The sequence below is a fragment of the Indicator indicator genome, chromosome 10 (assembly GCF_027791375.1).
Source record: "Indicator indicator isolate 239-I01 chromosome 10, UM_Iind_1.1, whole genome shotgun sequence".
NCBI classification, from domain to species: Eukaryota; Metazoa; Chordata; class Aves; order Piciformes; family Indicatoridae; genus Indicator; species Indicator indicator.
In genome coordinates, this window is record NC_072019.1 from 30,334,698 (window position 1) to 30,353,966 (window position 19,269).

At 48.0% G+C, this 19,269-nt stretch overlaps 1 protein-coding gene across 1 annotated transcript in view; it reads left to right on the forward strand.

Annotated features, from left to right (window-relative positions):
- Positions 1 to 4,794: 4,794 nt before the first annotated feature.
- The window catches only part of C8B (complement C8 beta chain), a 28,996-nt gene continuing 14,521 nt past the window's right edge, over positions 4,795 to 19,269 (forward strand). The window contains exons 1-7 of the mRNA XM_054384572.1: positions 4,795 to 4,886; positions 7,887 to 8,040; positions 9,180 to 9,321; positions 10,123 to 10,264; positions 13,684 to 13,816; positions 14,650 to 14,847; positions 16,824 to 17,064. Coding sequence (XP_054240547.1) covers positions 4,795 to 4,886; positions 7,887 to 8,040; positions 9,180 to 9,321; positions 10,123 to 10,264; positions 13,684 to 13,816; positions 14,650 to 14,847; positions 16,824 to 17,064 — 1,102 coding nt within the window. The remainder of the gene's footprint in view (positions 4,887 to 7,886; positions 8,041 to 9,179; positions 9,322 to 10,122; positions 10,265 to 13,683; positions 13,817 to 14,649; positions 14,848 to 16,823; positions 17,065 to 19,269) is intronic.

Consider the following 19,269-nt stretch of genomic DNA (forward strand, 5'->3'; position numbering starts at 1 on the left):
ATTTGCTGCCTTTTCAACCCAATTTCATAACAGCACCACTTCTATAAATACTCATCAGCAAAAAAAGGAAGTCACACAGATTAACAGAAAACCAAGGCAGCAGGCAGCAAATCAATGTCCATTCAGCCTCAGACATTTGTGAAAAGAAAGGATGATGAGGAACTATTGCCAGGTACCGACTGTGCTAAAACCTTTTGTGGCATCTTTGTCTTTAGCAGTAATTAGAGTCTAAGGCAAGCTCTGGGTGTCAGAAGCGAGGCGTGTGAGGAATGAGCAGAAGTCACAGTGCTGTAAGGTGTGTTGCTCTTTGTACTCTGACTGCCTTGGAATTTTACTTTGACAAATGCTCTTCCTAGTCTGAAGATGAGTTTGTGTGTGTATCTTGAGGTCTGTTGGAGAGGAGATGGAGGCAGAGGATGGAGCAGATGGTGGAGGCAGTGGATTTTTATGTCTGTGGCTGCTCATTGCTGCAAGCCTTGTCTTGCTGTCTTCACAGAGCTTTCAGAGTTAGGTGCCCAATTTGGACTGAGTCACCAGGAGGTGTTATTTGTACTGACTCAAAAGCCAGAAGAGGAGAATTGAGCTCAACAAGGTGAGTTTCATAGAATCATAGAATCAGCCAGGTTGGAAGAGACCTCCAAGATCATCCAGTCCAACCTATCACCCATCAACCTATCCAATCAACCAGACCATGGCACTAAGTGCCTCATCCAGTCTTCTCTTGAACATCTCCAGGGATGGTGACTTCACCACCTCCCTGGGCAGCACATTCCAATGGGCAATCACTCTCTCTGTGAAGAACTTCCTCCTAATATCCAGTCTATACCTCCCCTGGCACAACTTAAGACTGTTTATGTCCAGGGCTTTTCAGAGACCAGTGTCACCACCAGAAAATAACAATACTGGCACCAAAAATGGGGATGCAATGGAGTCAGTTGTAGTATCCACCTGAAACCATGCCTTAGGGTTTCTTAGATGTACATTTTAGACTGGAGCTTAGGAAGAAGTTCTTCAGTAGGAGGGTGGTGAGACTCTGGAATAGGCTGCCCAGGGAGGTTGTGGATGCCTCCTCCCTGGGGGTGTTCAAGCCCAGGTTGGCTGAGGCCTTGAGCAGCCCAGTCTAGTTGAGAGGTGTTACTGCCCATAGTGGGGAGATTGGGGGAGATGATCTGTGAGGTCCCTTCCAACCTAAGCCATTCTGTGATTTTCACATCTATTTGCTACCTTATGTTCTTCATCATAAGCCTCCTCTTACCTTTGAATGAGCCAGTTGCATTTTGCAGAAGGAAATTGTGTTATGAGGCAGGGAATGAAAAGAAGAAGAAGAAGAAGAAGAAGAAGAAGAAGAAGAAGAAGAAGAAGAAGAAGAAGAAGAAGAAGAAGAAGAAGGAGAAGAAGGAGAAGGAGGAGAAGGAGGAGAAGGAGGAGAAGGAGGAGAAGGAGGAGAAGGAGGAGAAGGAGGAGAAGGAGGAGAAGGAGGAGAAGGAGAAGGAGGAGAAGGAGGAGAAGGAGGAGAAGGAGGAGAAGGAGGAGAAGGAGGAGAAGGAGAAGGAGGAGAAGGAGAAGGAGAAGGAGAAGGAGAAGGAGAAGGAGAAGGAGAAGGAGAAGCTTTTCTTGACAAAACCACTATAACCAGCTGCTTGCTGGCTCCATTCTAACCTTTCCCAGGAGGAGCCTTTCACTCCTGATGTGTTTCTTAGTGTTTCTTTGCACAGAAAACTGCCATTTGAGAACATGTTGAAGGTGTGTGGGTCTTATTTGCTTGGGAACAAGGGGTCACAAACTTAGGTTGGTGTTAGAAACTCTGCAAAGGATGTGTTGCACTTGCAAGCTTGGTGGTCGTGCTGGATGCTCGGTGAGGCTTCATTTTCAGCTGTGAGGAACCCCAGGTTCAGTGACTTAGAGTGGTGCTCAGTGCTAAGTGCTTTGGGACTTAAAACCAGCTCAGCAGACAGCCACAGCTATTGGAGTCAACAGTGAAGAAGGAACAAGACTGGGGAAAGAGGACACAGGCAGTGCTAAAAGGAGATCTTCTCTCTAATCCATGGACTGGCAGCCTCAAACTGCAAGGAAGCAGAAAACAGGCTGTGGCTTTTCTCATACATTTTGTATGTTAAGGCCTACCTCCAATTAAACCAGATTAGAAATTATGTGGAAAACCTGATTTTGCTTCCCAGGTCTCTCTGAAAAGTGTGAGAACATGTAGGAAATGAAGTAAGTCTCTTGGGTCCCTGCTCCTGTTCTAACCTGATTAATTTCTGCTAATACAGGACCAGGCAAGCATTGGAAGGGGCTGCTCAGGGAGGTGATGGAGTCACCACCCATGGAGGTGTTAAAAAAAATGTGTAGCCATGGACCTTTGGCCATGGTTTAGTGGACATGAGGATGCTGGGTTGACAGTTGGACTTGATCTTAGAGGTCTTTTCCAACCTTAATGGTTTTTACGTTCACTGAGATGTGTGTGGTGAGAGGCAGGAAAATGGAGGCAAGCAGCAAACAGGAGCAGGTGGCCTTGAGATCTTCACACAGCAGGATGACTGTCCTGGTTTGCAGGTAAATACAGAGGGTGCTCTGTGCTTACAATCACAGCTTCTTTGTTGCTGCTCTTGAGATATTGGAAGTGTAACTGAATTTCCCAGGCAGCAAAGGTCTCACATATGGAGGGGCCTTTTCTGGGTTTATTTTGCCATGGACAAATGATTAACAGCTAAATCAATTGTGTCAAGGGTTGAGCAAGCTGTATCACATAGGCACATCTTGGGTCTGCTCTGGGGCAAAGTTATTTGAACCCAAAAAAAAAGGTCAAAAAAAGGCCCAAACAGAAAGCTTTGCACAAGCCTAAGCCATCTTTCCTGACAGTTTGTCCTCTGTGTCTAGAGGGCAGTTCAGCCAGTAATTCTGGTTGAAAAAACTGGCTGTCTGAAGTCCAATCATTTTATCTGGAGCAGATTCCTACAAGGATTCAGTTAATGTGCTTCTCTGTGTTAAATTGTTCCTATCAAGCTGCCAAACTAGAAAGATGCAGCAGCCAGTTGCTTATTTTGCAGAGCCATGGCTCCACAGCCAGACTGATGTCATTTGTAAGGTGACTAGGACGCATTAAGTGGTGTGGCACTTGGTCAAGTCATGCTGCTGAGGTTCTCAGGTTTGTTCTGTTGTTAGTGAATGCAATTAATTTTATATATATAGCATCCATCATTCCTATAATGGGCAACTTAAAATGTGTCGTTGAAGCACTCGGAGACTTATTCCAGGGTGAGAGCTTGTGCTGTCTAAAAACATCACGGAGCCACACTGCATCTCTTCAAAGAACCTCTGCTTGGCCAGCAAGAGGAAGGGTGGGAAAACTCAGTGAGATTCCTTGTTTTGTACAGGGAAGCACAGGTTCAGAGAATTTTTCTCCCTCTAAAATGCTTATTGTAGGTTAAGGAAAAGGAAAGGAAAGAGTGTTGTGCCTCAGGAACCAAAAAGCAATACCTGAAGTGAGAAGGACTGGCTGTGAAGGTGACCAAAGGGTAATTCTATAAGGTTTTGAAGATCCTGATCTGTCTTTGAAAGCCCAACTGAACTGAGGGGAATCAGTAAGTTCTCTCCCTGGTTAGAATCATAGAATGATAGAATCAACCAGGTTGGAAGAGACCTCCAAGGTCATCCAGTCCAACCCATCACCCAGTCCTATCAACCAGACCTTGACACTAAGTGCCTCATCCAGTCTTCTCTTGAACATCTCCAGGGACAGTGACTCCACCACCTCCCTGGGCAGCACATTCCAATGGCCAATCTCTCTATCTGTAAAGAACTTCCTCCTAACATCCAGCCTATACCTCCCCTGGCACAACTTGAGACTGTGTCCTCTTGTTCTGGTGCTGGTTGCCTGGGAGAAGAGACCAACCCCCACCTGGCTACAACCTCCCTTCAGGTAGTTGTAGACAGCAATGAGGTCTCCCCTGAACCTCCTCTTCTCCATGCTAAACACCCCCAGCTCCCTCAGCCTCTCCTCAAAGGGTTTGTGTTCCAGGCCCCTCCCCAGCTTTGTTACCCTACTCTGGACACATTCCAATACCTCAACATCTCTCTTGAATTGAGGGGCCCAGAACTGGACACAGTTAGGTCCCATTTAAGAGAGACAATGACTCAACGTAGTAGCTAGAAAACCCCAAGACATTTAATTTGGTACTCTGACAGGTCTTGGTTCCATGGACTCAAGACTTTGAGTATGTGGAGCAGAGAATTTCTATGGAAGGACCCAGCCAGGGCTGGGGCTCTTGTCCTCCCTTGCAGCATGAATCTGAGTCCCAGTGAGGGGCAGCACAGGGCACTCTCAGGGATGAAGGCTTTCCTTGAGCCACGAGATGATCGCTTCTGCCTCGTGCTTGACCACCTTCTGGAAGCCAGGCATGAAAAGCAGAAATAAGTAAAAAATTTTGTGCTCTGTTCCTAGAAAGCTGCCTGTAGTTTACTCCTTGCTTCCCCCTTGCCAGGACTCGAGTGTGTTTCATGTGTTGAAATATTCATTTTCCCCTGTCCCTTGAAAGGAGCATTAAAATGAAAGCGTAAATGGCTTCTGGGCAGATCCTTGCTTCCTTCCCGCTTGCCTCCAGAAAGCTGTGTGCTAACAATTGCAACATTTACCTTGTGAATGTGCCAGGTGCTGGGTCAGCTGCTGTTTACAGTGTGGAAAAACGACCTGGTAATTTATCTTTTCCTACTTGAACCCTTCTCAACCTCCCCCCACCCCCGGCAGAGGGAACGGGAACGGTGGTGGTTGCGAGGCACCGACAGTACCTTGGAGCGATGAGCGCAGCACACACCACGTCTGCTCTGTACCCCTTCAAACTGCTGCTGCTTTGTGCCACTCTCAGCATCCAAACCCTTCATTGCTTTGGGTAAGTGAACCTTTCTGAAGCCATGTCCTCAAGGTGATAGGATAAAGAGGGAAAAATCAGTGCAAACTCTCTGCTGTCGTGTTGCACAGCACATAATTGGAGCTTCCAACACAAGAAGGACATGGATCTGTTGGAGAGGGTCCAGAGGAGGCCACAGAGATATCAGGGGGCTGGAGCATCTCTCCTGAGAGGACAGGCTGAGGGAACTGGGGCTGTTAAGCCTGGAGAAGAGAAGGCTCCAGGGAGACCTAATAGCAGCCTTCTGGTACCTGAAAGGGGCCTACAGGAAAGCTGGAGAGGAACTCTGTCCTATACAAGGGCAATGGTTTGAAAATAAAGCAGGATAGATTTAGACTGGGCATTAATAAGTTCTTTACTATGAGGGAGGTGGAACACTGGAACAGGTTGCCCAGGGAAGTTGTGGATGCCTCATCCCTGTAAGTGTTTAAGACCAAGGTGGATGAGGCTTTTGAGCAAGCTGATTTAGTGGAAGGTGTCCCTGCCCATGGCAGGAGGGTTGGAACTAGGTAGATGATCTTTATGGTCCCTTCCAACTCAAGCCATACTATGATTCTATGACAATTGCTATCTGAAGCCATTTCTGGTGAACAGCAAAAGACATCGTTTGGAAGTTAACATGGTGCCATGTGCCTGCCTTTAGAAGAGAAAGCTCATCATGTGAGGTGTCTCTGCTCATGGCAGGGGGGTTGGAACTAGATGATCCTTGTGGTCCCTTCCAACCCTGACTGATTCTATGATTCTATGATCTGATAAACCTGAGACAGCAAATGGCCATGGTCATGTTGTACTGTTGGAACTGTGTTTGCACAGGGTCATGGAGCACTGGATCAGGCTCCCCAGAGAGGTTGTGGAGTTGTCTCCTTCTCTGGAGACTTTCAAGACCCACCTGGATGCATTCCTGTGTGACCTGCACTAGATTCTATGGTCCTGCTCTGGCAGGGGGGGGTGGACTTAATGATCTCCTGAGGTCCCTTCCAACCCCTAACATCCTGTGATCCTGTGCACCATGCAGCCTCCTCCCATGCTAGCTGCCCAAGAGTGTGCTGGAGAGACAGGGCTTTGTTTTCTTTGAGTGCATGAATGGCAAGAATCTGGCTGACAGTTTCTTTCTCTGCAGACTTGATGGATTTTGCTCTTCCCAAGGACTGTGGTCAGTCAATGACTGTAGGCTTTCCAATCTAACCATATTTTTCCACTGTTCTCTGAACTCAGAGCTCTGATTCCTTGGATCAGCAAGCTGATGAGCTTTTGTAATTCCTTTATTCTGTGTGATTTTTAATATGCCACCATGGGAGCCCCTTGGCAGGCACTAAATCATACCCAGAGCTTCAGCTGATGCTGGTGGAAGGGTTGGGAATGCTGCTGTCAAAGTGGGTATGAAAAGAAACTAATTGTCAACACTTTACTAAAGCTTCCCACATAGATTAAGGTGCTAGAAGGAAGCATTTGTCTTGGGCCAGGATTTAATCAGAAGTGCTGGATCCACCCAAAGAGCAGGCAGCATTTTAGCTGCAGCATGGTGGAAACCTTGGAGACAGTTGTTACATGAAAGGATGAGAGAGGGGCTGGGGTGAAGAGAAAAGGCTCACATTTAGGGTTCAGGTTCATTACTGGGATGGATGGGAATAATGGGTTAATGACTTGCTGTTGTGAACCATGAATAGAGTCTAAGACTGATGGGTTTGGTCAGCTTGAGAAAATAAAAGGGCTGCTGGGCCAAGGGAAATGCTTAAGCCTGGGTTTCAGAACTGCTGAGGGCACTCCAGCCCTTTGCTTTGTGACTGGTTTGTCATGGAGGTGTCCAACCTTGGAGCTGTGTATCGTGTATGGCAATGAAGTACCAAAGTGCTGCCTGTCCAGCAAGCACCACAGAGCAATGGGGCAAGGGCAGCAACTGGTGGTGCAGGTTTTACTGCTGGCCACTTGGCCAGCTGATTTGCACAGCTTGAGATGAGGCCCAGGTTGGTGGGGCATGGGTTGAGTAGATTTGCAGATGACACCAAGTTAGGTGGCAGTGTTGATCTGCACCAGGGTAGGGAGGCTCTACAGAGGGACTTGGATAGATTGGATCCATGGCCAGCATCAACAGGATGAGCTTCAACAAGGCCAAGTGCCAGGTCCTGTACTTGGGTCACAACAACCCCAAGCCACGCTACAGGCCTGGGGAAGTGAGGCTAGAGAGCTGTCTGGCAGGAAGAGGCCTGGGGGTTCTAATGGACAAGCAACTGAAGAGGAGCCAGAAGTGTGCCCAGGTGGCCAAGAAAGCCAATGGCATCCTGGCTGGGATTAGAAATGCTGCGTCCAGCAGGAGCAGGGAGGTGATTGTCCCCTGGGACTCAGCTCTGGTGAGGCCACACCTTGAGTATTGTGTCCAGTTTTGGGCACCTCTAAACAGGAGAGATGTGGAGGTGCACGGGCAGCCAGTGCAGAGGAGGGAAACAAAGCTGGGGAGGGGCCTGGAGATGAAATCTGATGAAGAGAGACTGAAGGAGCTGGGAATGGTTAGTTTGGAAAGAGGAGGCTGAGGGGAGACCTCATGGCTGTCTACAACTACCTGAAAGGACCTTGTGGAGAGGCTGGTGCTGGTCTCTTCTCACAGGTCATTAGTGATAGAACAAGAGGGAACAGCTTCAAGCTACAACTGGGTAGGTTTAGACTGGACATTAGGAAAAAATTTTTCCCAGCAGGAGTGGTCAGGGATTGGAATGTGCTGCCCAGGGAGGTGGTTGAGTCAGCAGCCCTGGATGTGTTTCAAGGTTGTTTGGATGTGGTGCTTGGGGATCTGTTTTAGGGGTGAACCTTGTAGAGGTGAGTTCTGGGTTGGAGTTGGTGATCTTGAGGATCTCTTCCAACCTGAATGTTTCTGTGATTCTGTGAAATGTTAGTTCTCTGTGGTTTTGCAGAGGTATGGGCCAAGGTCCTCTGTCCTAACAGCTCAGTGATCTCACACCCTGAAGCTGTTGTGTTGCTGGATTTCAGTGCTGGAAATGAATCCCTTTGCCTTGGTGGCACCAAGGAGACTGTGGCCAGCAGCAGGCATGCCCGGTCTGTGAGCAACCTGCCACAGCCCCGCGACTGTGTGCTCTCTGCCTGGTCCTCCTGGAGCAGCTGTGATCCTTGCCAGAAGAAAAGGGTGAGTGTTTGTGGTCTGGCCAGGAAGCTTGAGAAATCAGGAGGCATGACCTCCCCCAAGCCTTGTCTTTTTGTGGGGCTGGGCAAACTGTGGAGGGTGGCCGAGGAGGGCTCTGCACAGTGAGACTGTAGGCTTTTGCTTTCAGAGGACTTACAGCTCTTCCACTTGCCACCCCCAGTAACTCCTGTACTTTCCAGGCTCCCTTGCTACTCTGAGAAGGTATAAGCCCAGGCTTGGGGAAAACACAGGTGGGAAGCCCAGGCTTTGTAGGGCCTTTGCCCAAGCCAAGTTCTTCAATTCCAGCTGTGGTGTGAGGCACCATCCTCACTGATGGTCCCCTGTGGGATCTGGAGACACTCGGTGCTGCCTCTCAGGATTAAGTTGCTTTTTCTTGTCTGCCAAAGAACCTTTTCTACCTGAGAAGCCCCTTCAAACAGAAGTAATGATCCCAATAGTGTGAAGAGCAAAATTCTCATTGCTAGAGGGACCTCTTCTAAACAGTGGGGAAGCCATTCCCAGACTAAAGCGGGAGTAAGCCAATGATGGGAGCCGGGAAGAGCAAAGCTTCATCTCAAAGAGTTAATCTTAAAAGCTTAAAAGGGGGGGGAGGGAAAGGAGGGCTAACATATTGGACAGAGTAATTGACTGCTTCACAGCAGTATTGTGGGCGGAAAAAAAATTCCTAATGATGCAGAGGGCCAAGTAAATACACTGACAGAAAATAACAAGGGACGTCGTTACCAGCGCTAATTGCAGGAGAGAAGATGTAACCGAATCCTTCCTGCCTCTTGCAAATGCCTGGGCTGCCTTGTCAGGCTCATTTAAACAAACTGTCATAGGAGAGCAAACTTTCCTTCATCCCTTCCAGTCCTCCATCCTTCCTGAGCAGAATTAAAGCTGTCACGGATCAGAAACCTTAGAAAGGAGGCACGTTACCGGCATCACGCTTCTGTGCTGACGCTTCTGGGGTTTTGTTCTCTGACAGTACTCTTAGATCACATCTCCCCAGCACCAAGTTTTGTGTTTGTTTGGTTTTTTTTGTTGTTGTTTGGTTGGTTTTTATTTTTTAAACTAAGGAAGCGTGAAATTCACAATTTCTCTCCACTCCAGTCAATATTTTTTTGTTGGTTTCATTGCAGTACAGATTTGCCCTCTTGGAACAACCCTCTCAGTTCGGTGGAGATCCCTGTGATTACTCTGACAGAGAAAGCCAAGGCTGTGCCACAAACAGTCCCTGCAGGAGTAAAGTCAGCTGTGAAGGTTTCCTCTGTGCACTTACGGGTAAGGACTTGCAGAGTGAAAAGTGGAGTTGCTCAGGTGCCATCACTCAATCATAGAATGGGCTGGGTTGGAAGGGACCTCCAAAAGTCATCTAGCCCAACGCCCCTGCAGTCAGGAGGGACATCTTCCATTAGATCAGGTTGTCCAGAGCCCTGTCGTACCTGCCCTTGACTATCTCCAGGGATGAGGCTCCAGATGCCTCCCTGGGCAACCTGTTCCAGTGTTCCACCACTCTCCTGGTGCAGAACTTGTTCCTAACATCCAACCTGAATCTCCTCTTCCCTCATTTCAAACCACTGCCCCTTGTCTTATCACTGCAGGCCCTTGCAAACAGTCCCTCTGCAGCCTTCTTGTAGCCCCCTTCAGTTACTAGAAGGTCACTATTAGGTCCCCCTGGACTCTCTTTCTCCTCCTTCTTCTCCTCCTCCTTCTTCTCCTCCTCCTCCTTCTCCTCCTCCTCCTTCTCCTTCTCCTTCTCCTTCTCCTTCTCCTTCTCCTTCTCCTTCTCCTTCTCCTTCTCCTTCTCCTTCTCCTTCTCCTTCTCCTTCTCCTTCTCCTTCTCCTTCTCCTTCTCCTTCTCCTTCTCCTTCTCCTTCTCCTTCTCCTTCTCCTTCTCCTTCTCCCTCAGCCTGTCCTCATAGCAGCCTGTCCTCAAGCTGAACAACTCCAGCTCCCTGATCATTTTGTGGCCCTCCTCAGGACCCTCTCCATCAGGTCCATGTTTTTTTTTCTACTGAGGGCACCAGAGCTGGATGCAGCACTCCAGGTGAGTTTCTAAGTAACCAACACCCTCCATCCTAGGGAGATGCATCACTCGGAGGCTGCTCTGTAATGGGGATGATGACTGTGGGGACTTCTCAGATGAAAGAAACTGCAAAAAAGTGTTTAAAAAATGCAACCAGAAGATGGAGCAATACTGGGGAATAGAGAATCTAGCAAAAGGGTAAGTTGGTGACCTTCATGAGATGTTTTCCTACTGAAGGGTGGGAATGATCTTATCTGGCTACATGCACACTGTATGGATCCAGCAAGAGTTGAGTGAGTTAGTTTAGTCTGGAGAAGAGAATACTGAGAGGGGATCTGATCAATGTCTATCAATAGCTGAGGGGTGGGTGTCAAGTGGAGGGGGCCAGGCTCTTTTGGGTGGTTCACAGTGATAAGACAAGGAACAATGGGTTCAGACTGGAACAGAGAAGATTTCAGCTCAACATGAGGAGAAACTTCTTTGCAGTGAGGGTGACAGAGCACTGGAACAGGCTGCCCAGGGGGTTGTGGAGTCTCCTTCTCTGGAGCATTTCCAAACCCACCTGGATGCATTCCTGTGCAGACTACCCTAAGTGATCCTGCTCTGGCAGGGGGGTTGGACCTGATGATCTCTTGAGGTCCCTTCCAACCTCTGATCCAACTGTGATCCAACAGAGTCCTGATCCAAAGTCTGCTGGGAAAATCTTTGTTCACTCCATGAGTCTTTTGGAGTGAGATGAGGTGAGTGTAAATCCCAGAGGTACCAGGAAGACTTGTGCAGCCTGTGCAGATCATCAGCTCAGCTTGCAAGTATGTCCTGCAAGAGCCTGTGCATGCCTTTTGTGTGGCCAAAACCGGGGAGTGAAGAGGAAGGTGTCTGCACCAAATGTTTCTCTAATGTCTACAGGCACTTTAATTTGCACTGCAATTAATTAGTGGGAGAGCTTTGATATTCTGATTATTTTAGACAGGTCTGGCAACCTGTTCCAGTGTCTCCCCACCCTCACTGTCAAGAATTTCTTCCTCATCTCCAGTCTCAGTCCCCCCTCTTCCAGCTCAAAGCCACTGCCCCTGGTCCTGTCACTGCAGGTCCTTGTGAAAAGTCCCTCCCCACCTCTCCTGCAGCCCTTCAGGTACTGCAAGGCTGCTCTAAGGTCTCCCTGGAGCCTTCTGTTCTCCACGCTGAACATCCCCAGCTCTCTCAGCCTGTACACATCAAAGTCAGGTTGGATGAGGCCTTGAGCAACTTGGGCTAGTGAGAGGTAAACTTCGTCCTAACTCAGTCTGTGGGGAGCAGGAGTGTGCTGACCTTTAGGGGACTATTTCAAGCCATGGTTTTGCAACAAAAGCAAAGGAAGGTTTGTTACAATCCGAGGGTAATAGATCATTTTATACCACTCATTATAAAGTGACTTAAATCAGCACCCTGCAATGCCTCAGATCTGAACCCAGCTATGGGTTTGTATTTTGCACAGTGTTGGTTTGGGGAGGGAGTCACCATTTCCTGGATTTCTTCTATGCCAACGAGAGGTGGTAGAATTTGTGTCCTGTGTATGAGTGTGGTAGGCATAACCTGTGTGCATGGCAGCTTTCTGGGCATTCAAATCCAAGTCAGAACTGATCCAACTTTTATAGGCAAAGATTCTGGCGACTTTCTGTAAGCTGGGACTGTGTGAAGAGAGCTTTGTCTCATTCAGCGTGGAAAAAAAATGCTTTTACATTAACAAAAAAAAAAAAAAAGGAAAAGAAAAAGGAAAAAAATCCTACTGCAAGGAAGAAATTCTAATTTCTTCATTCTCTGGAGATAGGGCTGCTGCACATGCCACTGCTAATGCTTTGTACTTCTGAGTTTAATCAAAATTAAAAATAATGTTGGACAATTACAGGAACATGCTTCTCATCTCTTTGAAGCTGCAATTGCTCTCTAATTTGCTTAGAGTGGACTTCCTCTCTTTTCAGATTGTTCTAAAATTAGAGTTAATATTTTAGAGCTTCAGAGTCATTATCATGTGAGTCCCTCTCCCCAAAATAAGGAGAGAGAGAGATCTAACAGAGACTGGGAACACTAATAGGGACATGACATGGGCTGTTAGCAATATATCTTTCTTTTTGCTGAAGTTTCATAGAATCAGAGAATGACTCAGGTTGGAAGGGACCTCAGAGATCATCTACTCCAACCTCCCCACCATGGCTAGGGATGCCTCTCAACTAGGCTCAAGGTCTCAGCCAACCTGGCTTTGAACACTCCCAGGCAGGAGGCAGCCACAACCTCTCAGCCTATTCCAGAGTCTCAGCACCCTCCTACTGAAGAACTTCTTCCTCAGCTCCAGTCTAACCCTGCTCTCCCTCAGCTTCAAACCATTCCCCCTTGTCCTGTCTCCAGACACCCTGATGAAAAGTCCCTCTGCAGCCTTCCTGTAGGATCCCTTCAGGTATCTAATGACAAGAGTCATTATTTGGGTGTGGGTTTGGAGGTGAATGCCACATCCTCGGCTGTGTGCCACGGGGGTGATGTGAGAGTGTCCTGACAGTGAACAACAAGATCCCACCAAGAGCAATAGGAAAAGCAAATGGTGAAATTTAATCCCCTCATCTAAAAAGGCTGCAATGCTACATCCTTTCTCAGAGCAGAGAGGCTAAGATCATTGTCCATCCACCACCAAAATCAAAGGAAAGCTTCCCAGTGATTTTAAGGATTAGTTGAAGCATTGCTTGAGTACTTTCATTCTTGAGAGGCATCCCTGCCCATGGTGGGAAGGTTGGAGTAGATGATCCCTAAGGTCTCTCCCAACCTAAGCCATTCTATGATTGTTCCCTGACAATTTTTACTCCAACCTACTGACCTCTGGTTGATCATTGACCAACCTGGCAAAGGCTGTCACTGATAAACTAAACCAAAAAGCTGTGAATTAAAACTTAGCCTCAACTGGTGACATGGGTTGGCAAACCTGCCTTTGGAAATTCTGCTCAATGCTACTGCAGATGTTTGGGGGATGCTCAGGGTGGGCAGCCTGATAGAGTGGGGGCTTGGCTGGTGCAGTTTGTTCTGCTTTCCCAAAGAGAGTTCCAGTAAAGGCTACAGAAGCTGCCTGTGCTGGTGGCAGGAATGCTCTGATACAATTCATGGCTAGGTGGTGAAAGTTGCTCCTTATATTCAGCACTGTGTCAACATCTGGCTCTGTCTTTTGTTTTCTTTTTAGTCATTTTTTTCTGGAGCAACTGGCTTCATTGGACACTAAAAGAGGGGGAAAAATCCCTTTAGGGGTTTCAAAATCAAGTAGTATGAAATGAGGAACTCTCAGCCAGACAAAACAACCTTTTGCCAGTCTCAATCTGTGTAGGGGGAAGTTTAGGGTTGATCTTAGGAAGAAGTTCTTCCCAGAAAGAGAGACTGGCCTTTGGAATGGGCTGCCCAGGGAGGTGGAGGTGGAGGTCCCTGGAGGTGTTTAAGAGGAGCCTGGATGAGGCACTTAGTGCCATGGTCTGGTTGATTAGATAGGGTTGGGGGATTGTTTGGACTTGATGATCTCAGAGGTCTCTTCCAACCTGGTTGGTTGATTCTGATACCTTTAACCTAATGCTTATCTTAATATTTTTGCTGTTATACTTCATGTACAGGTTAAATATCTTCACAAACAGCTTGGAAGGGTTGGTTCTTGATCACAGGTACTATGCTGGGGGATGTTCTCCCCATTATATCATGGACACGAGGTTCAGGAAGCCGTACAATGTTGAAAGCTACACACCAGAGGTACGTGTCAGCTTTGTCTGCAGGGTAACAATACTGAGAAAGCTTCTGTGCTAAATCACTTCGTAAACAACTGCACAATCCAGGAGGCCAAAGGGAATGAGACCTGAATTTAGCCACACTTCTGGAGCGTCATCTTACCCCACACACTCTGTGAGGGTGGACAAGTCCCCTTATGATGATGTCCATGTGCACTGGAATTGAGGGCAGTGTTCCCTTGCCCTTTGTCAGTGCAAAAACTGAGCCTAACCTTCTTGATGCCTTCTGTCCAGGAGGGCCTGAGAGCCACCCAGTGGGCATGGGGAGCTTGATGTTAGGCAGGATTGTGGAGTGCCTTAAGAGCCATCCTGGGCAGCTGCCCTTTGTGCAACAGCCTCGGATTTAGCAGCACACCATTTGCTTTGTGTGGAAGATCATTTCCATGGTGCATCCAAGCTCTGTTTCAAATACTATATATTTTGAATGCTCTTGACATATTTTTGAGTGTTGCCTGCTAGGAAACCTTTCTTCCTTTCAGAATTCATGCTTTAATTGATGCCTTTGTTTAAGATTTCACCTTCTTTGCATCAGCTTGACACGGTAAGTAAACGCCGGAGGTCCTGGCAGTATGGAGGAGACAGGAGCTTTCCCTGCTGCTGCAAATGTAGTATTCTTGAAGTACCAGTGTTGATAATAATAGTGCTTTTGCAATTAGACAAGGCTTTTCATCTTCAAAGGGCAAGCATGAATTCACAAGTATATTTGCACCTGTATTCCTTCCCCATGCTTCAGGTATACAATCGCTGTGCAGGAAATTAAATGTGTTGGGTTTTTTTTTTTTTTTGCTCTCTGTTTAGACCAAAGGCAAATATGAATTTACAATGACTGAGTATGACTCCTACTCAGATTATGAAAGCAGTGTCCTGAAGGCAAAAGCTTCGCAGTCTAGCTTCAGCTTTGGTATAAAAATACCACAAGTGTTTGAACTGGGTTACAACTCCAACGACAACAGGTTCAAGAAGTTCATTCAGAGGATGAAAAGATTTTCTTCAACTGTAAGCATTGCTCCACTTAATTCTCTGCTTAATGCATCCTCTGCCTCTCTGTGTGTATCAGTTTGATCCTCAGCATCACATCAGCAGCCATGACTGGGATAAATGAAATCTTTCCTCCTTTTGCAGTTTGCATGGCTTAAGCCTTCACTGAGGCCACAACACCCCCTTACTTGTGTTTATAGCAGCCAGGACCTTTTCCATTCACCCATCAGCCAGGAACTGCTCTGCCTAACCTCTTGTGGCAGTTTCAGGCTGTGCCTAGAAAATTTTCCACAGATCTTGTACAGAAAGTGGTAGAATGTCAATAAATTACCATTGGGTATAAAAGGGGAAATAATGATAAGGTCTAACTAATCCCATTGGTCTGAAAACTGACATCAAGTTAGTTGTGTAAACTTACTCTTTCTGTTTTCAGCTTCTTTGCTCTAGCTGGTACTAGCTGGTGGCTTTTGCTTGGCCGTTGCTGACCTTGGCTGCATTCTTTGTTGTGGCTGAGTACTAATAAGCTCCTCTCTGCTTTTCTCCTTTTTTTTTTCTTGTCCTGTGTACAGGGAAAAAGGGGGGGAAGGGAGGGGAAGCTGTTGGTAACCCCCTGGTTTTGTCCAGGGGGGTTCTTGTGTTGCTTATAAATTGTAAATATTGTGTATTTTGTACATATTCATTGCATTCCATGTTTCTAGATTGTAGTGTGCTTGTAAAAAACAGCTTTGTTTACTTCCAACTGAGCTGCTCTGGCAATTTTATGTTGGGGGATAATTTCAACCCACCCCACCTCTGAAATCACAGGCTGACAGGGGTTCGAAGGGGTCCTCTGGAGATCATCTAGTCCAAACCCATGGCTAAAGGAGGGTCTCCCAGAGCAGGTTGCACAGGACAGTATCCAGGTGGGCTTTGACTGGCTGCAGAGACCATCTAGATGTGGTGCTCAAGGATATGGTGTTGTAGTGGCCCTGCTGAAGTTAGATAATGGTTGGACTTGGTGATCTTAAAGGTCTTTTCCAACCATAGTGATTTTGTGATTCCTTTGGATCAGCCAGAGAATGGCCTGAATCAGGATGATTCAGGATTTTCCAGGAGAGAGCTTGTGAGAGGCAAAGGCTGCTCAGCATTATTAGGGGTAGAGCAGTCTCATGGGATGCTGCTTGTGTTCTGGTCAGTCAGAGCAGAGCCTGGAGCCTGCCTTTTTCCAAGTCCCAGCCATTACTTAACCTGTAATGGACATCTCTCCCCCTTCCTGCTTCCTTCTCTAGTCCCAGTCAGAACCCAGATTTTCAGAAACTTTACTTCTAAAAGTTTTGGGTTTGCTAAATTTAAAGGTTTCCAGCTGCAGACTCTGAGAAGTCATGGTTGGACTCAAGGATCTTAAAGGTCTTTTCCAACCAAAATGATTCCATGATTCTATGATTCTCTCCTGACCAGCATGAACTTGAACATGTCCAGAGAAGGGCAACGAAGCTGGGGAGGGGTCTGGAGCACAAACCCTGTGAGGAGAGGTTGAGGGAGCTGGGGGTGTTTAGCCTGGAGAAGAGGAGGCTCAGGGCAGACCTCATTGCTGTCTACAACTACCTGGAGGGAGGTTGTGGCCAGGTGGGGGTTGGTCTCTTCTCCCAGGCAACCAGCACCAGAACAAGAGGACACAGTCTCAAGCTGTGCCAGGCTCGAGGTGAGGAGGAAGTTCTTCCCAGAAGGAGTAATTGGCCATTGGAATGTGCTGCCCAGGGAGGTGGTGGACTCACCATCCCTGGAGGTGTTCAGAAAAAGCTTGGATGTGGCACTTGGAGCCATGGTTTAGTTGTCAGGAGGTGTTAGGTATTAGGTAATAGGTTGGACTTGATGATCTCTGAGGTCTTTTCCAACCTGGCTGGTTCTATGATTCTGTGAATTGAATTGTTGACTCTAAAACAGCTATGTGTGGCCACAGCAATGGCACCCAGCCCTCACTCCTGGACTCTTTTGTGTCCCTACATCCCATGCAGTCCAGCAAATTCATTCATGCTCGTTCTGAGCTGGCTGTGGCCACTTACAAGCTGAAGCCCCGAGCCTTGATGCTGCACTATGAGTTCCTGCAGAGACTCCATCAGCTCCCTCTGGAGTACAGCTATGGGGAGTACAGAGAGCTCTACAGAGACTATGGGACCCATTACATCACCGAGGCTACCGTTGGGGGGATCTATGAGTATACTTTAGTCATGAACAGCGATGAGCTCCAGAAGGCAGGTATGTGCTTCTGATGGTGCTGAGAAAACTGGGGGGGCCAGTGTTCTAGTGGGAAAGTTCTTCACAGAAAGAGTAATTGGCCAGTGGAATGTGCTGCCCAGGGAGGTGGTGGAGTCACCATCCCTGGAAGTGTTCAAGAAAAGCTTGGATGTGGTGCTTGGAGCCATGGTTTAGTTGTCAGGAGGTGTTAGGTATTAGGTAATAGGTTGGGCTTGATGATCTCTGAGGCCTTTTCCAGCCTGGTTGATTCTGTGAAAATCCCTCTGCAAGTACCCAGTGATGGTTCAGGTCTGAGAGGTGATGGAAGAAAAACTGAATCACACAGAATGTTAGGGGGTGGAAGGGGGTGAGTCCAATCCCCCTGCCAGAGCAGGGTCACCCAGGGCAGGTCACACAGGAACACATCCAGGGGGGTTTTGAATATCTCCAGGGAAGGAGACTACACAACCTCCCTGGGCAGCCTGTTCCAGGGCTCTGCCACCCTCAGTGAAATTTTTTTTCCTTATATTCCTGTGGCACCTCCTCTACTCCAGCTTGCACCCATTGCCCCTTGTCCTATCATTGGACATCACTGAGCAGAGCCTGGCTCTGTCCTCCTCACACTGCCCTGCACATCTTGATAAACATGAATGAGGTCACCCCCCAGGCTCCTCCTCTCCAAGCTAAAGAGCCCCAGGTCTCAGCCTGTCCTCAGCAGGGAAATGTTCCACTGATGCCTTCAGCATCTTTGTGGCTCTGTGCTGGACTCTTTCAAGCAGTTCCCTGAGGTCCTTCTTGAACTGAGGGGCCCAGAACTGGACACAGTATTCCAGGTGGGCCCTCATCAGGGCAGAACGGAGGGTCAGGAGAACCTCTCTGGACCTACTAACCACAGCCCTTCTAATCCACCCCAGGATACCGTTGGCCTTCCTGGCCACAAGGAGTCAGTAACATCAGGAAGAAAGCCTGCGGGAAAGAACATGGGAGCGGAAGTGCTTTATGGCAGTGAATGAGGAGCCTGCTTTGCAAAGCGTGCTCAGCTCACTGGTTTCATCTACATCTCAGGCTGTGGGGTGCTGCCAGTTGACAACCCAGGGCCCTGTAGCAAGGATTTTAGCTGACATGTTTTGGAGGCTGACAAGATGTTGAGATGAATGAGAATTGTGTAGCTCAACGCTTTTGTTCGCCGTGAAAACCTTCACCTCAGTTCTTTTGCCATCGCCTTCAAATGACAGTTCTGAAACACCTTTAGCCTCCAGAGCTTTTCCAGCGTGTAGGAAGCAGTAAATAATTTGCTGGGTGACTTTTGTGCCTGACATTGCTCCTGCTCTTTGGCTCTGGCTTCCTTTTCTGTGAGGGATGATGATAGTTGTGGAGGAGAGAGTGAGCCAGGTGGCATTAATCAATAGCTGCCCTCTCATATTTATGCATTGGCATGGCAATGAGTAGCTGCCTCTGCTGTCTGGTGGTGGTGGGATGCTCAGGCTGTTTGCTCTTCTGCTCTCTAGGAAGCTGCTTCTCCTGTAGTGAGAGATACAGCCCAGAGGGAGAGAATTTAGGCTCAGATTTCAGATGCTCACAACGTTAGTACTGTCCCATCCCAAGCCATGCTTGCTTGGGCTGTTTGTGGCCAGCAGGACCAGAGAGGTGACCATCCCCCTGTACTCAGCACTGGTGAGACCACACCTCGAGTGTTGTGTTCAGTTCTGGGCCCCTCACTACAGGAAGGGCATTGAGGGGCTGGAGTGTGTCCAGAGAAGAGCAATGAGGCTGGAGAGGGGCCTGGGGCACCTGGCCTGTGAGGAGCAGCTGAGAGAGCTGGGGATGTTCAACCTGGAGAAGAGGAGGCTGAGGGGAGACCTCATTGCTCTCTACAGCTACTGAAGGGAGGATAGAGTGAGAAGGGAGCAGCCTCTTCTCCTTGATGACAAGTGACAGGACCAGAGGAAATGGTTCCAAGCTGCACCAGGGGAGGTTCAGGCTGGATATTAGGAAACATTTCTTCACTGAAAGGGTTCTGAAAGATTGGAATGGTCTGCCCAGAGCAGTGCTGGAGTCACCATTCCTGGAGGTGTTCAGAAGATGAGTAGATATGGCACTTCAGGACATAGTTTAATGGCCGTGATGTTGTTAGAGGTCTTTTCCAACAGTTCTATGATCCTGTGAAATGCTACCTACATAACAGCATCTGCTGGCCCAGATCAGGATCCTGGAGTAGTACCAACA